At 42.7% G+C, this 20378-nt stretch overlaps 1 protein-coding gene across 3 annotated transcripts in view; it reads left to right on the top strand.

Moving 5' to 3' along the window:
• Positions 1-7321: 7321 nt before the first annotated feature.
• The window catches only part of GPAT3 (glycerol-3-phosphate acyltransferase 3), a 61990-nt gene continuing 48933 nt past the window's right edge, over positions 7322-20378 (top strand). Inside the window, exons 1-3 of one of the 3 annotated variants that reach the window (XM_053901422.1) lie at positions 7322-7647; positions 7800-8077; positions 15904-15970. In XM_053901422.1, the coding sequence (XP_053757397.1) occupies positions 7937-8077; positions 15904-15970 (208 nt within the window). In that variant the 5' untranslated portion in view covers positions 7322-7647; positions 7800-7936. The remainder of the gene's footprint in view (positions 7648-7799; positions 8078-15903; positions 15971-20378) is intronic. The other 2 variants (XM_053901421.1, XM_053901420.1) reach the window with 2 other exon arrangements.

Raw genomic sequence — 20378 nt, 5'->3', positions numbered from 1 at the left:
ATTCTAGATCCAAGAGTTAGTTTCTTAGCCCACCCACAAAAGAAAAAGTTGAGGGGCACCTGGGTGGCTCAGTCAGGTAAGTGTCCAGCTCTCGAGTTTGGCTCAGATCATGATCTCACAGTTCATGAGATGAAGCCCCAAGTCAGGCTCTGGGCTAACAGGGCAGATCCTGCTTAGGATTCTCTCTCTCCCTCTGTCCCTCTGCCCCTCTCTCTCATATGTGCTCTCCCTCTCTCTCAAAATAAATAAATAAACATTTAAAAAAGAAAAAAGAAAAGAAGTTGAGTATGTCAAAATCATCCTTGAAGAGTTCACTAGAAATTCTCCATCATGGAAACTGAGAGACTACCTCTTACCATGTCAGTTTTCCTTCCAATATTGGAATAGATTCATTGTTCCTTGGACTGAGCCCAGATGAAGAAATTGCTTGGCTTTTAGGGCTAAGCAGTTTGAAAAATGTGCATTCTAGTTTTTAACACTAGAATCATACCCAGCAAGGGAAATGTTCACACTTTGAGAGACCCTCATCCCCCGTCCAGGAACTAACACCTTGAGAAGGAAAAGATTTATGCTCCCCATCTCAAAATGCTACCTGAGTGGACTGGCCATTATTTAATTTTTTTCTCTTTTCATTTTTTAGTCATATAATTTAATTCACATAAGTAAAAATGAGGCATGAGGTAGTAGGCAACTCTGGCATAAATAATGTACCTCTATGCACTATTATTTTTTTGTTGGACAAATACTTGTGTATACTTCAGTAGTTTGCAAAGCATAGCCCAGGGACTCCTGGAGGTCCTTGAGAGGCTGTCAGGGGTACATGAAGTCACAACTATTTTTATGGTAATAGTAAGGCATTAGTTTTCCTTTTTCCCCTTATTTTCACATAAGTGTGATAGATGGTTTTTAAATTTTTTTTTTTTTTAATTTGAGTAGAGTTGACTCACAATGTTACATTAATTTCAGGTGTATAACATAGTGATTTGACAAGTCTATACATTATGCTGTGGCTTCCCACAAGTGTAACTATCATCTGTCACCACACAAGGCTATTACAATATCATTGACTATATTCCTATGCCATGCCTTTTATTCCCACGACTTACTCATTCAGAATCTTAAGGATGAGTTTCTGGAGTAGTTTTTCTAATCTGATTAGATTTAAATGCACCAATGCCTCTATTTTCAAGGATAAAGAGGACACTGGTGGTCCACCTCAAGATACGGTAGGAGACATGCAAAATATGGCCATGGGATATTCCTAATCAATATTAATAGAAGGCAAGATTTTGGGTGACCCTATATTTACTATTTTCGATCATTTTAGTTAAACTAAGGAATATTATGAGGTTGGTATTCGTTCCTAACTATACTTGAGTAGTAGGGAAAGAAAAGGGTGAGCTTAGGGTTTCAAATTCTTGGGTGGCACTCCAAATAGATGACCTGACAGCTTTTTCTGTATGTGCCCTGAAAGGAACCCTAACCTTCTGACCCATGGGCCAATATGTCTGAAAAGCAAACCTAGAGCCTCATTCTGTGAGTGACTGAATTGCAACATGAAAGCTATGGCATTGATTGGGAACAAACAGGATCCTGAAAACTGACAAGTGGATATATGGGCATATTTGACAAAGCCAGGAGACATTGAGCCCTTAAATTCTGCTGAGTCATCTTTGCCAGAGGAAGCAGTTTTCTACCTCTGCCTGAAGAACTCAGTCCTCCTTTGCCTGAAGGACCTGTAATGGCCTCCCCTGAGGTATTTGCCTTGAAAGACAATGATGACTCTCCATCACTCTTGGCTTCTAGACCTGTAACTACACTCAAGTCTTAGCAGCCCTGGAAGGTAAAGTACAAAGTATATGCCATGAGGAAATGTGCTATACTCCAAAAGAACTTCATGAGTTTTAAAACTTAGATGGGCAGAAATCTGTGGACTATGTGTGGGAATGGATATTAAGGGTGTAAGAATATGGCGGAAGGAATATAAACATAAGGAATTTATATTTATATAAGGAATATAAGGAAGGAATATAAGAGTATGGATCAGGTGAAATCTATTGAAATGAGCCTGCTAAGCAGAAATTACAGATTTGGTGTTTCAGCTCAAGGGGTCAGAAAGGACTCTAACAGTATGATTGGTGGCTTGAAACATGAATCCAAAGATGGTCTCCATGAAAGAAGTTGAAAAGGCAGAACTACCTTGGTGTAGTATGAGGAAAGTATCCAAAGGCTTAGGGAGATTGGAATGTTAGAGCAGATTTGTCATGTAAGGTCACTCATCTTAGGAAGATCCAAAGATGTACCCCTCACTTCAACTGGGAGAAATAAATTTGTGAAAGGGGTCCCCAGCATTCTCAAAGAGGTTGGTGGTTGCTTTTCTCTGTAGGTTAGAATTTACAGTGGGAACTGGGGTCCATAAGTATAATGGGGATCATGGGACACTAGGAACACAGGGGCCAAGTGGCTGCACTTAATTGCCACAGATGGTGAGTATGATGACTATAGTGGGAGCAAAATCAGAGTAGTTATCAGAATAGTTTGAATCTAGTAAACCTCTGGTGTTGACCAGTTGACCAAAAAAAAAAAAAAAACAAAACAAAAATGAAAACAAAAAAAACCAGATGGGCTTTCTACTGGATTCTCACTTGTATTCTGTAGAAGTGGAAGATGTTCTAGGTTTAGTCAATAGAAGTCTACTTTGAATCACAGAGAGATAATCTTAGTCCCTCAATTAATTCCTCAACTTGAGCCAGATTACAGACACTGAATCACTTCAAAGAAGGGGAGACTGAGTCCCCTTAAAGACTGACAAGTGTTAAACTGTTCATCTGTCTTCCCCCAAAAGACCTATGGCCATTTATCATGGTGATTGTCCATTGAAAAAAGGGTAGTAATCAGACTCCCAGGGAATACTGGAGGCTGTTTCTGAATTGACACTAACTCCTGGAGACCTACAACATTACTTTGGTTTATCAGTGAAAGTAGGAGTTTATGGAGGTCAGGTGAATGATGGAGTTTTAGGGCAGGTCCATCAAACAGTGAGCCCAATAAGTCCTCAAATCCATCCTGTGGGTATTTCCCCAGTTTTGAAATGCATAATTGCAATAGAATACTCAGAAACTGGTGGGATCCCCATGTTGGATCCCTAACCTATGAAGTGAGGGATTTGGATGAGAGATCAGAAGAGGGGTGTGGGGTGGGAGTTGGACAGGGATATTGGTGGGGGGCACAGGGAGGGGGAACTGTGATGTGATCAAAGACCCAGAGAAGAAGCAACCCTGCAGAAACCAGAGGAAGATGAGAAAGTTTTGTTAGAACATAATGGGAGTTAAAGTTAGAGTGCTTCAAGAACTAGCCAAAGATATTTGAACTTTGTGACCATTAGGGTCACACTGCTGGCATTGACTAACAGTGTGCCATGAAATAAAATTCTGTGCAGGTGGAGGAGTGGATAACAGAGGGCAGGGAGTAATACAGAAGAAGGAAAAAATCCCTGACAGGAAACAGTTTACAGTGGGACAATAAAGCAAATACATGAATCAAGGCAGGAGATGATGAAGGCCCAAGAAAGGTGTGAAATCTGAGAAAAGAGAAGTCTCATACTGACTGGAGATGAGAAATACAAAACTTGTCTGTTTAATAAAATGCTTCAGCAATCTGCTTCATCCCCAGGTTTCTCTGTTCTATCCTACCTCTTATATTAAATCAATGTTCATCATTTGGCTTCAACTATGGCATCTTATTTGCTGTAGGCATCTATTCATGAGAGTATTGACAATTGGTCAAAGTTTTTTAGCATAAACTCCTCTGTTCACATTATCCATTTGCTGTCAAAGCAAGGGTATAAAGAAGATGCAAAATCACAAAAGGAGTTCTTAGATAAGGACCAGCTCTTCAGAATCAATTCTTTTTTTTCTTTAATGTATATGTATTTTTAAATTTTATTTGAGAGAGAGAGAGAGAGAGAGCGAGCTGACCCTGGGATCATGACCAGAACTAAAGTCAAGAGTTGGATGCTCAACCAACTGAGCCACACAGGTGCCCCCAGAATCAATTCTTTTTTGTGTTGGATCCCAAAGACTTACCCGAACCCTTGCAATCTTTTATTATCTGTCAAATGTGAAACTCATCCTTTGTCTATACTCTAAGGGCTTGCCACTCAAGTGTGGTCTGAGGCCAACAACATTACCATCACCTAGGAACACACTGAAATGCAGCATCTCAGGCCCCATCCCAACCCTACTGACTAAGAACCTACATTTTAACAAGAGCCCCAGGGATTTCTACCCACATTAACAGGTGAGAAAATCTGAATGAGATGGCAATCCCTTTTCTTCATCCACCAGCACAATTTCATTTGGCCTCCGTTGTTGACAAGGGGTCAAGCATGGACACGACAGTGATTTTTGTCAAAGAATCTAATATTTTAGAACTGGGAAGGCTCTTAGAAATTATGTAAAGGAAACCATGTGATTTACCATTCAAGCCAGGATATTTTTGAGAGTAAGAGGAAGCATTATTAAAATATGTGCCAGGACAAAAGGTGAAAAATAGGATTGTCCTGAAAAACCTCATTATTGAGCATTTTACTATTGGCTAAATTTTAAAAATACAATCTCAAATCCCAATACCAACCTCTCCAAATGGGTGTCATTATCCCCAGTTTACAGAGATGATAAGTGTCATGAATTGAAGTGTAGCCTCCCCAAAGACATACCCAAGTCCTAACCTGTGAATGTGACCTTGTTTAGAAAGAAGGTCTTTGCCGATTGAGTATAATTACATGAAGTATCTCGGAGATGAGATCACCCTGGATTAGGGTGGGGTCCTAAATCCAGGATGACAAGTGTCTTTATCACAGAGGAGAAGGCAAGAAGAGATTTAGGAAGAAGGCCATGTGTAGACAGAGGCTATGAGTGTAGTCGTGCTGCCACAAACCAGCAAATGCTGGGAGCCACCAGAAGCTAGAGGAAATGAGGAAAGATCATCCCCTAGAGCCAGTGGAAGGAGGTTGGCCCTTCAGACACCTTCGCTTCAGACTTCTGGCCTCCAAGACTGAGAAAATAAATTTTTATTGTTTTAAATCACTAAGTCTGTGATCATTTGTTAAGGCAGGCTCAGGAAACGAATGGAGTAAGTGAAGGAGTCCCAAATGCATGAAAGGGAGAAGGGTCCTACTTAGGTTTGATTGAAAGCGACTCAAGGGCTGCAGGAGAGGGGAGAGGTGAGGTGAGTGCAAGGAAGGGAGTGAAAGGGAACGTTGGAACCATTCACCCATTCTTCCCTTCTCTCCTTCTCCTCATCACTTGCAAAGGCGAGCCTATCTTGGCTCTTGTGTGTTTTAGGCAAGAAAACAATGGAGAGCTTTTGCACTTGCACCAACTTGCCATCTGATCTCTGCACAGAGCTTTGTGGTTAAAAAAGTAGTTTCAGGCTCATAATCATGTTTGACCCTAAAAATGATCCATTTTACTGATGAGAAAGCGGAAACACAGAAGGACACTCAACCTAAAACTACAAATCCCATGTTATTATCATTCGACCATGCCGTTGGGGGACAGTAATTCCTCCACAATAGTGAAAAAAAAAAAACAAAAACCCAAGAACAAAAAACCCAAACCAGTTCATGGAGTTTGGTCATGAGCAGCAGAAATTATTAGGGATTGAAGGCAGTCAGCACCTGTGTGTGGGTGGGTAGAAAAAGCCATCCTTACACTGAGTTGCCTGCACTGGGACTTTGTTGGGTAAACTTTGGTATAAACATTCAGCATTCCTTAGTCACCTTCCTTGGAGGAAATATAAGGAGAGTAAGGATTTTGCCTGGAGTGTTAAATGAGTTAATAGAATCTTTGTTAAATGAGTTAATAGAATATATTTTTGAGACACACACACACACACACACACACACACACACACACACAGTATGAGTGGGGTAGAGGCAGAGAGAGAGAGAGAGAGAGACATACACACAGAATGGGAGGCAGGCTCCAGGTTCTGAGCTGTCAGCACAGAGCCCCCCCCCCCCCTCCCCCCCCATTATGGGGCTTGAACTCACTAACCATGAGATCATGACCTGAGCCCAAGTCGGATGCTCAATCGACTGAGCCACCCAGCCACCTCAGAATAATCTTTGAGGTTTTATGCTAAATATATGTTTATTTTCAGCAAGGACTCTGGACAGATTTTGGCAATTGTGTCTTCCTTGTTTTTGAAAACTGGCAGAACATACAGAGAAGCCAAGCCCCTAAAACTTCTTTATTCATAACTTGGTTCGCATGACCAAATCATAATTTTTTTTTTCTTTCTTAGCTGGGGAGGAGGTTGTGATACACACCTGGCAGAAGGTGCAGAGGGCAAACATTTACATTCTTTGGTTTGGGGCTTCTCTGCATCTTTCTGCACCCCACTTCCTCCACACCCTAGGCAGGGGCAGCTCTCTTTACAGTATTTGCTATCAATACTGCTTCAATTCAGTTCGCTTGCCCTCCCAGTTTTTCCAGCTTGAAATAACACCTGAAAGAGACCCGTCTGTAGGAGACTTTGGTCTCATTCGGTAATGATCTGGAAGCCCTGGGCAGCCTGATTTTCTGTCTCCTACAGTCTGGACATCCCATCTCAGGTTCGTTCTTAAAAACAGAGTAGGTCCCCAAGAGACATGAGCTGCAGTGAAGCAAACAGCCACATAGGGTTTTGCCTTTCATTGTTCCAGTAAGGGCTAGCAAGGCGGCTGTGCGTGAGGGGAACTGAACGCCCAGGAGGCGCGCGTCAGCGTGGTGAAGATTTGAGCCGGCCTGGCATTTTTCTGCAGCTTCTGTGCGCTCAGGGTGTTGGGTGAACGGTTGGGCAAACTGGTTGGAATCTTCCCCCAGGAAGAGAGGGACCCCCCAGCCCAAGGATTCCTGTGCCAGGGAGATGGCGGCTGAGTGGAGTAGGAGACTCGTGGAGAGAGCTTTCCTTTCTCCCGGGGAGCAAGAGAGAGCCGCACAGCCGCTCAGGGGAGAGGGCAGAGAGGCGTGGGAGACCTGCAAAAGCGGCGCAAACCGCGGCTCAGCGGCGCTCTGTGCCTTTCCCTCTTCTTGAAAGCTCTTCTAAAGAGGTTGTTTTACAACCACACAAACGTGACCTTCTCAAGAGTCCCGGGTGCGTCAGTAGTTCATTCTGGAGGTGAAGAAATGCGAACATTTTGCAGAAAACTCTGCTCCCTAAAGGACCTTGGCTAGGCGTGCTGGGGGAGGCGGGGCGCGGGGAAGAAGGGAGGCCTCCCGGGAGGCTGCGGCGCTGGCGGTGCAGATTCCCGCCTGGAAGCTCCCCGTTGGGTGGCGGGGGAGGTGGGGCGCGGGCAGGGCGCAGAAATAGGGCGCCGGGCGCGGAAGCGCAGCCTGCCTCCGGCACGGTGCTCGGCCTGGGGCCCTTTCCGCACGGCTGTGGAAGTGGCCGGTGTGCAGTGGTGCGGTGCGCCCGCAGGGATCCGCGCTCGGGGAGGGCCTCCGGGAGGGCCTCTGTGAGTCAGCCGTTGAGTCGTCGTAATCGCCACCCAGAGGAAATTAGGCACAAGGGTGGGGCGCGTTCCCGACTGCTCTGTCCTGCCCGCGCCGCCGTGTCACTTCGCTCACCCCCCAGCTCCCGTCCTCTGGCCGGCACGACCAGGTTTGTGCCCGCTGCTGTGGTTTCGGCGCTGGCCTGGGCCTCCAGCGGAGAAAGAGTTAACCGGCCGGGCCGGGAGGAGCCCGAAAGGGAAGGAAGGAAATTGCCGTCGTTCTGAAAGTTTTTTCCTTCCTTTTTTTTTTCTTTCCCCGCAGAGGTGAGTGCCAGGAGGCGGCGGCTCTGACTCTCCGGAGCCCGGCTCCGCGCCTCCGCTCCCGGAGCTGCTGCCCCACTGCCTGGGGACAGGGACAGCTGTCTCCCGTGGACTCCTTCGGAGAGGGTGCGCCGAGCCATGGAGGGCGCAGAGCTGGCCGGGAAGATCCTTTCCACCTGGCTGACGCTGGTGATCTGCCTCATCCTCCTGCCTTCGGCCTTCGGGGTGTCTTTGGGCATCTCTGAGATGTACATGAAGATCTTGGTGAAAACTTTAGAGGTGAGTGCTGGGGCGGGGGGGGGGGGGGGGGAAGGCGGCGCCCCAGCACCGTTTGAGGGCTTTAGGGAGAGAGAACTTGGGGCAGTGGTGGCCGCTAGTAGAGCTGTTGAGAGCCGAGTTGATGCGAGGGGACCAGTTCCGAAGGTCAGCGGTCCCGAGGGCTGTGCGTTTCAGTTTATCCCCCTCAGTAGCGCCCAGACAGCATCCTGGCTACTCCTTCAGAGTGAAGGGATCCGGGCTGAGACCATGGGACCACCGTGTTGTTCCCCTAGTTGAATGCAGAGCCATCCTCACCCACTGCTATTATTGTTGTTGTTGTTGTTGTTGTTGTTATTATCATTACTGATTAGAATAACAGTGCAGCCGTCTTTTATATCATCGATTCTTTTACATCCATGATGTAGTGCCCTTGTCCCTTCACTCTCCTTAGTTTTTACAGCCCCAGGTTTCAGAGGTCCTTTTCGTGTACTAAGGCATGCTGTCCAGAAAGGCATCCTGTTCTAGTTTATGTTCAAGATAAGAAAGCAATTGCGGGGCGGTAGTGAGAAATCTGATTATGTTTTAATGGAGTCATGGAAATTTTATCTAACCAAAAGCACTTGAAATGTCATCGTAAGTTTATATTCTTTGATCTCTGTTCTCTCTACACTCCTGTTTCCAAATTCTGCTAAGAAAGCTGGTAAGTTAGATGGACGTGAGCCTGGTAGGGAACAGCAGCTCACCGTTACACAAAGTTTAATTAAATTACACAGGGCTTTCCCATTTGCTCTTTCATCAGACGCTCCCCAAAGCCTTGGAAGGTAGGGAGGGCCAATGTTATCCCCCTTTTACAGGCAAGGAAACTGAGACTTAGAGCTAAGTTCAGCGGTTTGTTTGAGTTAAGTGGAGACAGGAGTCTTAACTGAGGAGAGGACTTGTGGTCTAGTGATTTAGGAGGATGGACTCTAGATACAGGTTTGCTTAGATTTGGTTCCAAAATCCCAGTTCTGCTTCTCAATATGTGACCTCAGGGAAGTCACCTACTTCTTGTGCTTCCTTTTCCTCATCTGTAAAATAGGAATAACAATTTAACACCTATTTGCATAGGGTTGTTTAACTGACCTAAACGTCAAGCATTTTAGAAAGGTGCCTGTGGGGTGTTAGGTACTATATCAATGTTTGCTGCTATTAAAAGAATATTATTATTATTTAGACTCTAGCATCCTGGTTTCTCTAACTTCTCTGGTACCTTCTAATATGGGTTCTCATTTTTCTGCCCTTCTTTTCCGTCTACCCCCAGAACTTGGCTTTATTTGCTCTTCTCTCTCAGTGAGTAGGGTGGCTCCCAGATACACATCTGTAAACTGCTAATCTCCCACCTGGAGATTACCTGCTAATCTCTCACCTACTAAACTCCTGAGACTCTCTTCTACCTGCTAATCTCCTGTTTTGCCCCAGATTTTTGTTGCACTTTCTTTCTCGTGGTTATTTTTCTATCTAGTCTTTGAAGTCATATTTGATTCTTCATCCTCAGCTCTCATGGGTTCAAAGGTCTTTTGTTTTTGCTTGGGAGATATTGCAGTTTTGAACCTTTTGTATTGACTTCACGCTCCGAACTTGGTCACACTGTGCTGTGAACTTCTCAGGCTGCCTCTTACTGCTAGATCTTCTTCAAATACTTTCCCCATAGCAGATGATCCTCTTTGGCTGGTGTTCAGAACTCTTTCTCAGAACTCTGAAATGGTTGAATTGTTCTCCCATACAGCAGTGTCTTTTGGAGTTTATACCCCAAGTGACATTGGAGTGAAGGTAAATTGCACACACTGGTTTTCAGCGGCTGACTCCTGTTGGTCTTGCTTTAATAATTCAATGTATGACTGAAGAGTTGTCAAGGAGAGAGGCCAGCTAGTTGCTGTCAACCTGGCAAATAACTTCTATACTTGGAAGGGATATATCCAGCTTAGAGTCTGACCATCAATTAGGTGGGGCCTCAAGTTTTAATTTTTGTCCATCTAGAGTTGAAGAGACTTTTCAGAGATACACTGCTTGGTTAGTGGGAGATAGACCACTTAGCTTGGAAACCAGGTAGATGGCAGCATAAGGAACTTCCGTTTTTGCTGAGAGTAAGCTTTTGGGTCAGAGTGATGCTTGGCATATATGTAATTAGAATGGAGATTCATTTTGTGGGCCAGCTCTGACAGTAGTTGCTCGGAGTGCCTGTGGTTGGGAGCCTCTGGGCTCATCAGGAAGGAGCTGTGATCCCATAATGATGTCTGCTTTAGGCACGGGGGAGGGAAATGGTGACCCAGGGTTTCTCATCCTTCAGCCAGAACAGCCTTAGATGTTTCAAAGACATTTCTTTTAGGCGGCGGGTAGTATAGCGAATTGCTTTTCCTGACCGTAGGGATAATTCCCTTAAAACTTGTGCTGTTTGCTTAGTATTAGGACATCTTTAGGTCTGGACAAATGCTGTCTTTTTGTAGATTCTATGCAAAGCCCAACCCTTCAGTTACTCATTGCACTTTGTTTTCAACGGATTTGGTTGTATCTTTCTCTGAACCAGTGATTTTCAAGGGGTATATAATCATTTCTAAGGAGTATAGATGGCATTATTACAACTTTATATTGGGAAAATTGTTTTTAGCAATTCAAACTATGAAAAGTAAAACTTTTGGGTGGGGATGTGTAGAGGGTAGTCCATCTGGATTGTAGGGTGGTGTATCAGAAATTCTGGAGGGTGCGTGTGTGAAGTTTTCATGTATATTAAATAGGAGCATGGATTTAATGCTGTTTTCAACCACAGAGTATGGATTAAGTGCTGTTTTCAACCACAGAAATCGATGGGGGTAAGGGGGGGTGAGGATTGCTATTTGTTGGCCTAAGGCTCATGATTAGAGGGAAATAAAGTCTGGGAAGAGAGTATAAGCATTGGTGGAGAAGAAGGTAGGGCAATGGTATGTAAATTATCTAATCTAACCAGGTAATACAGTCAATGGACAGATAATGAATGTCTAGGGGGCTAATTTTTCCCTCAGCTTTTGAGAAATAAGATGGAAGGATAAACAGATTCCTCCAAATTTCTGGCCTTGTGACCTTGGGCAGGTCACTTAACATCTCACCCTTAGTTTCTACTGGGGGGTATAGGAGAATGCCTCCGAGAGTTACTGTACCGTGTGCATGAAATGAGGAGAGGTCAGGGAAAGCACGATACACAGTAGGTGCTCAAATCTCAGTGGAGTTTGAATGGAAACACTCTTTGGTCTTGTTTTTATTTTTTGTTTGTCTTTGCTCCTATGTGGCTTGAGATTTAACCCATCTTCAGATCTTTAATGAGTTAGCATCCATACTCAGAGCAGACTATTCTTGCCTTTTATTTTATTTTATTAAAAATATATTTTTTAAGTAGGCTTTCTGCCTACTCGACCTGAAGATTGAGAGTTGCATGCTCTATACACTGAGCTAGCCAGTCACCCTACCTTTTGTCTTAATTATTTTTCTTCCCCTTTACACTTTCCTCCATCCACCAATTAGCTTTTCATCTTTTCAAAAGACATGTCAATAAATGTCACGTAGGATGGTTTATAACACCTCTGTTAATATGATATTCAGGTGTTATTCCTGGTGTTAGAAATACAATAAATGTGCTAGAAGGCCATGGCTGTTTATGACAGAAAGTAATAATAAAGAAAAGCTACCAAGGCATTGTGCTTAAATGCACAACTCTCTGACATAGTCTATATTACTCCCACTGATAGATTGGGGAATGGAGGTTCAGAGAGTTAATTTGTCCAGATAGTGGCATACAGCTGTTCGTAGTAGAATTAGGATTTTAATTTGAATCTAGAGCCTGAGTTCTTGCTCTGCCAAGATGACAGATTTGTCAAGCAAACTGTTTTATTAGGCTACAGACAGTGGCCTGCTGTTACCTGCATAAACCTAATATTTTGAATTTTTATGTAATTGTATACATTTTCATCCTCTCCTTTTCTCTTTTTAGTTAATCTTTAGTTTCTCTTTTAGTTAATCTTTAAATGTCTTTTTAGTGTGAAAACTAAAAGTTGTAATTGTCTAGATGACAGTATCATTTTTGCAAGCTTTTGATCTAAGCTTTAAAACTCAGACTTAACCTGTTTTTCTTTTTTTGGTGAGTTAGAGACAGCTACCTTTTGCTCCCCAAGAGGAGTTTTAAAACTGAGTAGAGTGAGAACCTGATTTGAAGGCAGTGTCTTTCAACCTTTCTTTGTAGGGAGAAGTGAGATGGGAGTAGCCATGGAGATTAGAAACTACTATCATACTTCAGCATCATCCTGTGGGCAAGAGGCAGATGTGTTTTGAGATAACCACTATAAGAGGTTGGGAACCTCTGAAGAGATATTCCAACCTCTGTCTTCGGGCTTACTTGATCATTTGGCATGGTGGAAGTGGAGTAGCTGTTTTGTGGGAAATGCACTGGGTGGTTTGCGAAAAAGTGATCATTTTGGAAGCTAAATAAATTGTGGGGCGTGAAGTGGGAGGAGGAAGCCAGTGTTTTCTACTTTGAGGCCTACTGGGTGGTGGTCATTGGAAAGATTATCTTCCTTACTCTTTTATCTTGGTATTGTCCCTGGTGTAGGGATGATGAAATTGGGGTCCCAAGAGGTGACAACCTTTCATCCGAGCGGAGTGCAGCCAGGAGCACACAACTGCGATTCGTATGCATATGTGTCTGGCTGCAAAGAGTTAGCGCTTTTCACTTTTGTTGGAGAGTAAGCCCAAAGAAGAAAATGGTTTTCTAGTGCAAATTTCCTTTGACATTAAATGACTTCTTCCACCTGAAAATTTGTGACTGCATTTTGTAGGACAGACCTTTGGCGTGACCATTTCAGGAGAGGTTATGCATTCTGATACTTGTGACAGAACATGGAGCTCTTTGTAGTACATCATGCTGTATGAAGCACGCCCCTGTATTCGTTCGCTCTGGCGGCCATAACAAAGTACCACAGACTGGGGGGCTTAAACAACAGAAATTTATTTTCTGACAGTTCTAGAGGCTTGAAGTTCAAAATGAAACTGTTGTTGGCAGGTTTGGTTTCTTCTGAGGCCTCCCTCTCTCCTTGACTTGCAGATGGCTGCGTTCTGTGTCCTCATATGGCCTTTCCTCTCTGTGTGCAAATCCCTGGTGTCTGTGTGTTCAAATTTCCTCTTCTTATGAGGACACCAATCATATTGGAGTACGGCCCACCCTAAAGGCCTCATTTTTTAACTTTGTCACCTTTTTTAAAAGGTCCTATCTCAAAATACAGCCATATTCTGAGATACCGGGGAGTTAGGGCTTCAACATATGAATTTTGGGGGAGACACAAAATCAGCCCATAACAGCCTCAAAATATCAATATTTTCCATAAAATAAGCATGGAATAATTGTCTTAATCTAAGGTAATTATCATTTATATAAAATATAAAATCATATTGCTACTTATAAATGATAACAGGGGCTAAAGCTTTAAAGTGGAAAAACTATGGAAATAAACCTTTCCTTCTATTGAGAAGACATGGGAGGTATATCTAGAGTTTGAGAACTCCTACACCAAATCAGCAAGGAAGGGAAAAGGCTGCAATCAGATTAAGATTGAGTCTGATTATCATTTGTGACTTGCCACTTGAAGCCCAGAAGATTAAGTCTCTATTTATAGGCTGTTCTCTAAGCACAAATAGCATGTTCCTACTTGGCTCTTTGGGATGTTGTGCAGGGGTCCTGACGTAGTCAGATCATGCCCTACTTCATGACCTTCAGGTATAGGTTTTAGGTCATTTAGTCTCTATCCGTCATTTTCTTATTGATTTGAATTTTTAAAAATTTGTTTAATTCCTTGTGAGCCTAGAAATACCTGTTTTTTGCCACTAGGTTTTTGATAAATTCTTTTTGCTCCTTCAAGGGCACTTAAGTCCTAATTATAACGATCACAATGCCTTTCACCTCTAATTTCACCCTTCCTCCTCCCACTCCCCCGTCACCTTTGACAATGTTAGCTTCTGGAATTGTAATCACCATTGTAATCATTTAAATAATATTTTATTTGTTCCCTTTCTAAAGTAGAAAAATAGTCATAGGGATTTTCCAGGATGCTGTCAACAAAGTTAGTTCATTTGTGGTTTTTGAACTATTGTTAATGGTTGATAATTTTGGAAATGCGTAAAAAAGCGCATAAAGAAGCAAATAACAAGTCACATCTTGGTGTATTTCTTTATACTTCCATGTACATTCAAAACAAAATGAGAATTGGGATGCCTGGATGGCTCAGTCGGTTGTGTCCAGCTTCGGCTCAGGTTATGATCCCATAGCTCGTGGCTTTAAGCCCCACAATGGGCTCTGTGCTGACAGCTCAGAGCCTGGATCCTGCTTCAGATTCTGTGTCTTTGGCTCTCTCTGCCCCTCCCCTGCTCATACTGTGTGTGTGTGTGTGTGTGTGTGTGTGTGTGAAAAATAAACAAACATTAAAAAAAATTTTTTTTAAATGGGAATTGATTTTCCCCGTTCTTAAATTCTCACAGATGTGTGGTTCCTCATATTCATAACATTTTCCCTGTCCATCCCCACAGAAGCAAGTGACAGGTCGGCAGGTGGTTTCCTTTGTTAGCAATTTCACTAATTCCTTTCTGGCTCCCCACGTCTTTTTTTTTTTTTTTTTTTTTAATATTTATTTACTTAGGGAGAGTGTGCAAGCAGGGGAGGGGCAGAAAGAGAAAGAGAGAGAGAATCCCAAGCAGGCTCCCTGCTGTCAGTGTGGAGCCTAATGTGTGGCTCAAATCCACATACTGTGAGATCGTGACTAGAGCTGAAACCCAGAGCCACCCAGGCACCCTATCCAGCTCTCCAAGTCTATTTAAAAAAAAAATTTTTTTTTAATGTTTATTTATTTTTGAGACAGAGAGAGACAGAGCATGAACGGGGGAGGGGCAGAGAGAGAGGGAGGCACAGAATCTGAAACAGGCTCCAGGCTCTGAGCAGTCAGCACAGAGCCCGACGCGGGGCTCGAACTCACGGACCGAGAGATCATGACTTGAGCTGGAGTCGGCCACTCAACTGACTGAGCCACCCAGGCACCCCAAGCTCTCCAAATCTTAAGCCTATTTCTGACATAGGCAATTAGGTCTGTTTGAATGTGTCTTGCCCCTGAATGCCTAATTTGTTATGAAAATATAGTTATTTTTTGGGCCCCATCTTTCAATTAATCCTCATAGCATCCATATGGGATAGGAACTATTATCCTCATTTTACCGATGAGGAAATGGAGGCCTAGAGGGATTAAGTAACTTTAAACTTAGTCTTTTTAATTTTTTTTAACGTTTATTTATTTTTGAGAGAGAGAGAGAGAGAGAGAGCACGAGCAGGGGAAGGGCAGAGAGAGAGGGAGACACAGAATCCGAAGCAGCTCCAGGCTCTGAGCTGTCAGCACAGAGCCCGATACGGGGTTCGAACCCGTGAGATCATGACTTGAGCCAAAGTTGGACACTTAACCGACTGAGCCACCCAGGCGCCCCTGAACTCAGTGTTGATGCCATAACCTGAGCTCTTGCCTGACATGCTTCATGACTCTTTCAAGGAGTAGTTTATTGGGGTACCAGGTGTGTGTGAGGGGTTTAAATAGGGTTTATATAGGGTAAATAGGGCATGATCAGTAACTAATATAAAAGAGTATACTTGAGACTTTGAATATTGCTACTTCTGAGATTTACTGAGGTATCTCTTTAATTCAGATAGTCCTGGGCATAATGTTTAATTTCACTTCTGTATAAGCATGGTTTGAGTATTTTACATTGTGTCTATGGAACAGTTTAAATTAACAACACTACTTATTTTTGAACAGTGGGCCACAATACGCATTGAAAAGGGAGTCTCAAAGGAGTCGGTCCTTAAAAACTCAGCTTCTGTTGGTAAGTCTCCTTTTTCAGTTATGATGGCTAACATATCCACACTATAAAAATTTACATCTACCAAATTTGAACTTGAAATATGCAGAGAGCAGTGCATTCTATAGGCCTAGGATCAGTCATAATTTTGTTCTTTATGCAAAATAGCAGTTGCCTGAGTTTTGAATGAGTTTTCACTGGAAAGGTGGTAATAATGTGCTAGTTCATCTATGTGTTCTTACTTCTAAAGGCACACATTTGAAGATGTCTGCCTATAGTTTTCAAGATGCAGTCAATGTTTTGAAAAAATAATGCTAATTGGACTCCTTTGGAGTTAAACCTATTTTTGAGGTTTTATTAGCACTGTAGTCTAACTTGCGGTTCTCAAAAATGTTCCTCAAAATACCCTTTCCTGCTAACGACTGATTGATAATACATGAAATAAATAATAACGGTCCCATGAAATAAGTTTGGGAATCACCACATGCTATACCTTACTTTTGGAAAGTAATATTATACAGTAACAAAGGCTCAGAAATGTCCTACAGTAAAGAAACTTGTTTAATTTTTGTTAGAAGTGAGCTGACAAGTCAGCTGAGCTCACTCGTGTATCCATTACTGCTTTGCTTTTGTTCCAACAAACTTTTTCACTTTTAGGGTAAGAATTTTAAGAATTGGTTAAGACACGGGGGATCATAGGAGAGTAGAATTCTATGGAAAGGATGACTACGAAATTAGGTACTTGATTTAATTAAAAGACTAAGCCTTCGTGTATTTTTCAAAAATAATGTGCAAACAATTTTGTGCCTATCTAATTTAGGATAAAAGATGACCAAAGTGTTAAGCACTTCACTAGAAGGAACTTATCTTCCAGAGGCTCGTCTAGGAGAAATTGTAGAAATGGTATACCACAGTGCATTTTGGAAATAAAGTATTTGAGTGAAAACATTGGCTCATTTTGTGTAAATGGATTGTTATGTTCAAATGATTGAAGCAGCTAGTAGACCTTCAAGGTGTATACTTGGACACCAAGTATTATCATCAGTAACATTTTACCAAAATTAGATATTTTTGGTGCTACACAATCCCCTTTTTATTGCCAGGTACCTTCTCTTGGACATAGCAGATCTACTAATATTTTATGTTTCTGGGTACATTTAAAAATGTACGTTATGATTACGTACTCCTTATGATTTAAGGAGACAACAAACTTTATTGCTGGTTTTTCTGTTGTACTTGGTGAGACTTTGGGCTGTCACTGATTTTTTTTTGTTGTTGTTAGTTTATTTGTTTTGAGAGAGAGAGAGAGAGCAGGGGAGGGGCAGAGAGAGAGGGAGAGATAGAATGCCAAGCAGGCTCCAGGCTGCCAGCGTGGAGCCCAATGTGGGGCTTGAACTTAAGAACTGTGAGATCATGACCCGAGCCGAGGTCAAGAATCAGATGTTAATCGACTGAGCCAGCCAGGCGCCCCTGGGCTGTCACTGATCTTGAGTGAAATTCTGTAGAGCCCTAGAGATTGGGGTATTGGTGGTGCATGTGTTGGGCCATGAATTTAAAAGGGCACAAGGTGTTTCAATTTGGTAGGTTAAGAGGATTAAAATCTCTAGGTGAGGGTTTCCTTAGCACTTTTTAGCCTAAATAGAAGTGAATATTGTCACTTGTTGAATTTTTTTTTTTTTTTTTGTCACACATCTGTCTTTTCCATGGTACCACCAGGAAAGAATAGAAGCGAACAAGAGGAGAAAACAGAAATCATAATGGCTTAGAGTATGGCTGAAGACTACCAAATTTTCTTCTTTCATTCAGAGTAGCCGTCTTTCCTTTTAGCCATGAAATTGGGAGTGACTGTTGCAGTTATGAGTGTTTGATATCTGTAAGGTTGGTGGGGAATCCAAAGATGATGCAGATAAGGTTCCTGTGGGGAGACAGGTATCCGACCGGTCACTGTGATAAATGCTAAAGTAGGTGTATAAGCAAAGGACAACGTGGGATCTAATTTAGGCTCTGATATATCCTGCTTTCGTCTCTGTTAATCCCACAAGTGTGCATGGTATGCACCTCCATTCCCATTCTGATTTACATCCTGCTTGGGTAGCCCTGTTAGAGGGTGTGTGCCCTATTGATACATCCTGCTGTTTGGAGTCAGCAAGAGGTAATATCTTAATCCTAGATAGACTGGCCAAGGGTGATGAAACACACACACTGAGCACTTGTGTGCCTGGCTGGTGCAATCTTCTGCCTTCGGAGCATCATGTCTCTGTACTGCAGCCAACAGTAGCCCGAGTCAGCGTTGAGTCGGTCAAAGTTGAGGCAAGGGTCACAGGCAGACCAAGAGCCCCAAGAGTGCGGATGTGATGTCTGAATGATATAGTGCTGATGACAGGTTTACGAAACTGAGAGGGAGAGAATTGCTAAACAGGAAAAATAGTTATGTTTATTTTCTGCACCCAAAATTCACTCTGCTGCTCTTTTACTTAATGAAGCACATTAAAAAAAAAAATGTTTATTTTTGAGAGAGGGCCGGGGAGAAGGGGGCAGAGAGAGAGGGAAACCGGGGATCTGAAGCAGGCTCTGCACTGTCTGCACAGAGCCCGATGCAGCGCTCGAACTCATGAACCATGAGCTCCTGACCTGAGCCAAAGTCGAGGCTTAACCGACTGAGCTGTCCAGGTGCCCCGAAGCACATTTTTGGAAATACTTTTTAAGTCTCTCTTTCCAGTGAGACCCCTTTTTCAGTGTATTTCTCCTGTGCCTTTATTAGTAAGACAGCTAAAAGCTGAACCTAGAGAAATATTACCTTTGTGGTTAAATTATCCTCTTCTGTCTTTAGCCATATTCTGCTGTATCTTCTGTTAAACATCTGTCTCATTTATTGATGGAGCTTCAGATATGATCATGAGCAAGAGCTCTTTAAGAAGCTCTGTTATTGCACCTTCTTCCAGTTTTAAGGACTTTTCCTCATTGTTAATACAACCATGAAGGTAAATATTTCTCCCCCCCCCCCTTCAAGTAACTGTGTTATTCTGAGCATCCTGACTCAGTGGAGAATGTAGAAGTCCCCTCTACCCTAGTTTTTGTTTCCTGAGGGCTCATATGCTGGGGAGGCTAAAACAAGAGACAAGAAGGCTATTGGGTCCTTTGCTTCTCTGCATCAGCTGTGCTTTATCTCTCTAGCCTTAGGACAAATGCATCTTCTCAGACCCAGGTACATGGTCTGATGGAGATAGTATCAACTTTTATTTTACTTTGTTGTAAATAGTGCAAAGGACCATCGACTATTAATAAGAGCCACCAACCTTGGGTGCCTGGGTGGCTCAGTCATTAAGCATCTGACTTCAGCTCAGGTCATGATCTCACGGTTTGTGAGTTTGAGTCCCACGGTGGGTGAGCTTGAGCCTGGCTTGGGTTGATCATGAGCCCTGCTTTTCTCTCTCTCTCTCTCTCTCTCTGCCCCAGGTGCGATTCTCTTTCTCTCTGTCCCCCTCTCACTTGCACATCTCCCCTCTCTCTCAAAACAAACAAACAAAAAAAACCACCCCAAATAAAACAATGAAACTGTAGTTTTATGCTATATTTATTTAAAAAAAAAAAAAAAGCCCCCAACCTCACCCTTGGGTGCCTAACTGATTTGGAAGACTTCTTGTGCAATAGATTTCAAATAGTAATTAGGATTGCACTTGTAATCATTGTGATTCATTATGCCATTTTCATGACTCAAGATGAATTCCACTGTACATTGCATTATATTACTAGGACATTTTGAACAATTACCCACCATAGGTCAACAGGCAGGATGAAAGGCCCGAATTTGCCCTTGGCCTGGAGTGTCTCAAACAAAACCAATAAATAGAGGCTATGGTTCAGTCATTTTGGCACTGTTTTCTAGAATGTGGCGCTGGCCTGACTTAGCGTTATCTGCATGCCAGATGCATGCCATCTCCTCAGTCCTCCCCTTTGCCCCACTTCAGGAGGCATCACACACAGGGATCTGTGGTCACATGGCCTGTTGTTAGTGAAGCCCCGTGCTGAATTTCTCTCCTGCCCTGTGCGTCTTACCCCCAGAGCCCATCTCTTCCTCCACCCAAACACACACAAAGGACAAAATGCTGTGGAGAAACTTCTCATGTTATACCTATTCAGAGAGAATTCAGGCTGCTTAACATTTCCACTGATTTTACTCTTGGAATTCTTTCTGTGAGACTTGATCAACCATGGTGATGCTGGTACAATATAGGTCACATCAATATTGTGAATTTAATAAATTCACAAGATAAAGATATTGTAAATTCAATAAAGATTTTTATTTACTATATTTATCTTTATTGTAATTTATAATAAAGATATTATAAATTCAATACCTTGAATTTATAGAAAATGTGGGATAATATTCTGTGACAGAAATTTGAGTATCATTTTCCATACTCATTTTTGC

This window comes from Panthera pardus, unplaced genomic scaffold (genome assembly GCF_024362965.1).
Source record: "Panthera pardus isolate Hobbes unplaced genomic scaffold, ASM2436296v1 HiC_scaffold_13, whole genome shotgun sequence".
Taxonomy (NCBI): Eukaryota; Metazoa; Chordata; class Mammalia; order Carnivora; family Felidae; genus Panthera; species Panthera pardus.
Note: the sequence above shows the minus strand (reverse complement) of the source record. Positions and strands in the feature narration are given on the sequence as shown.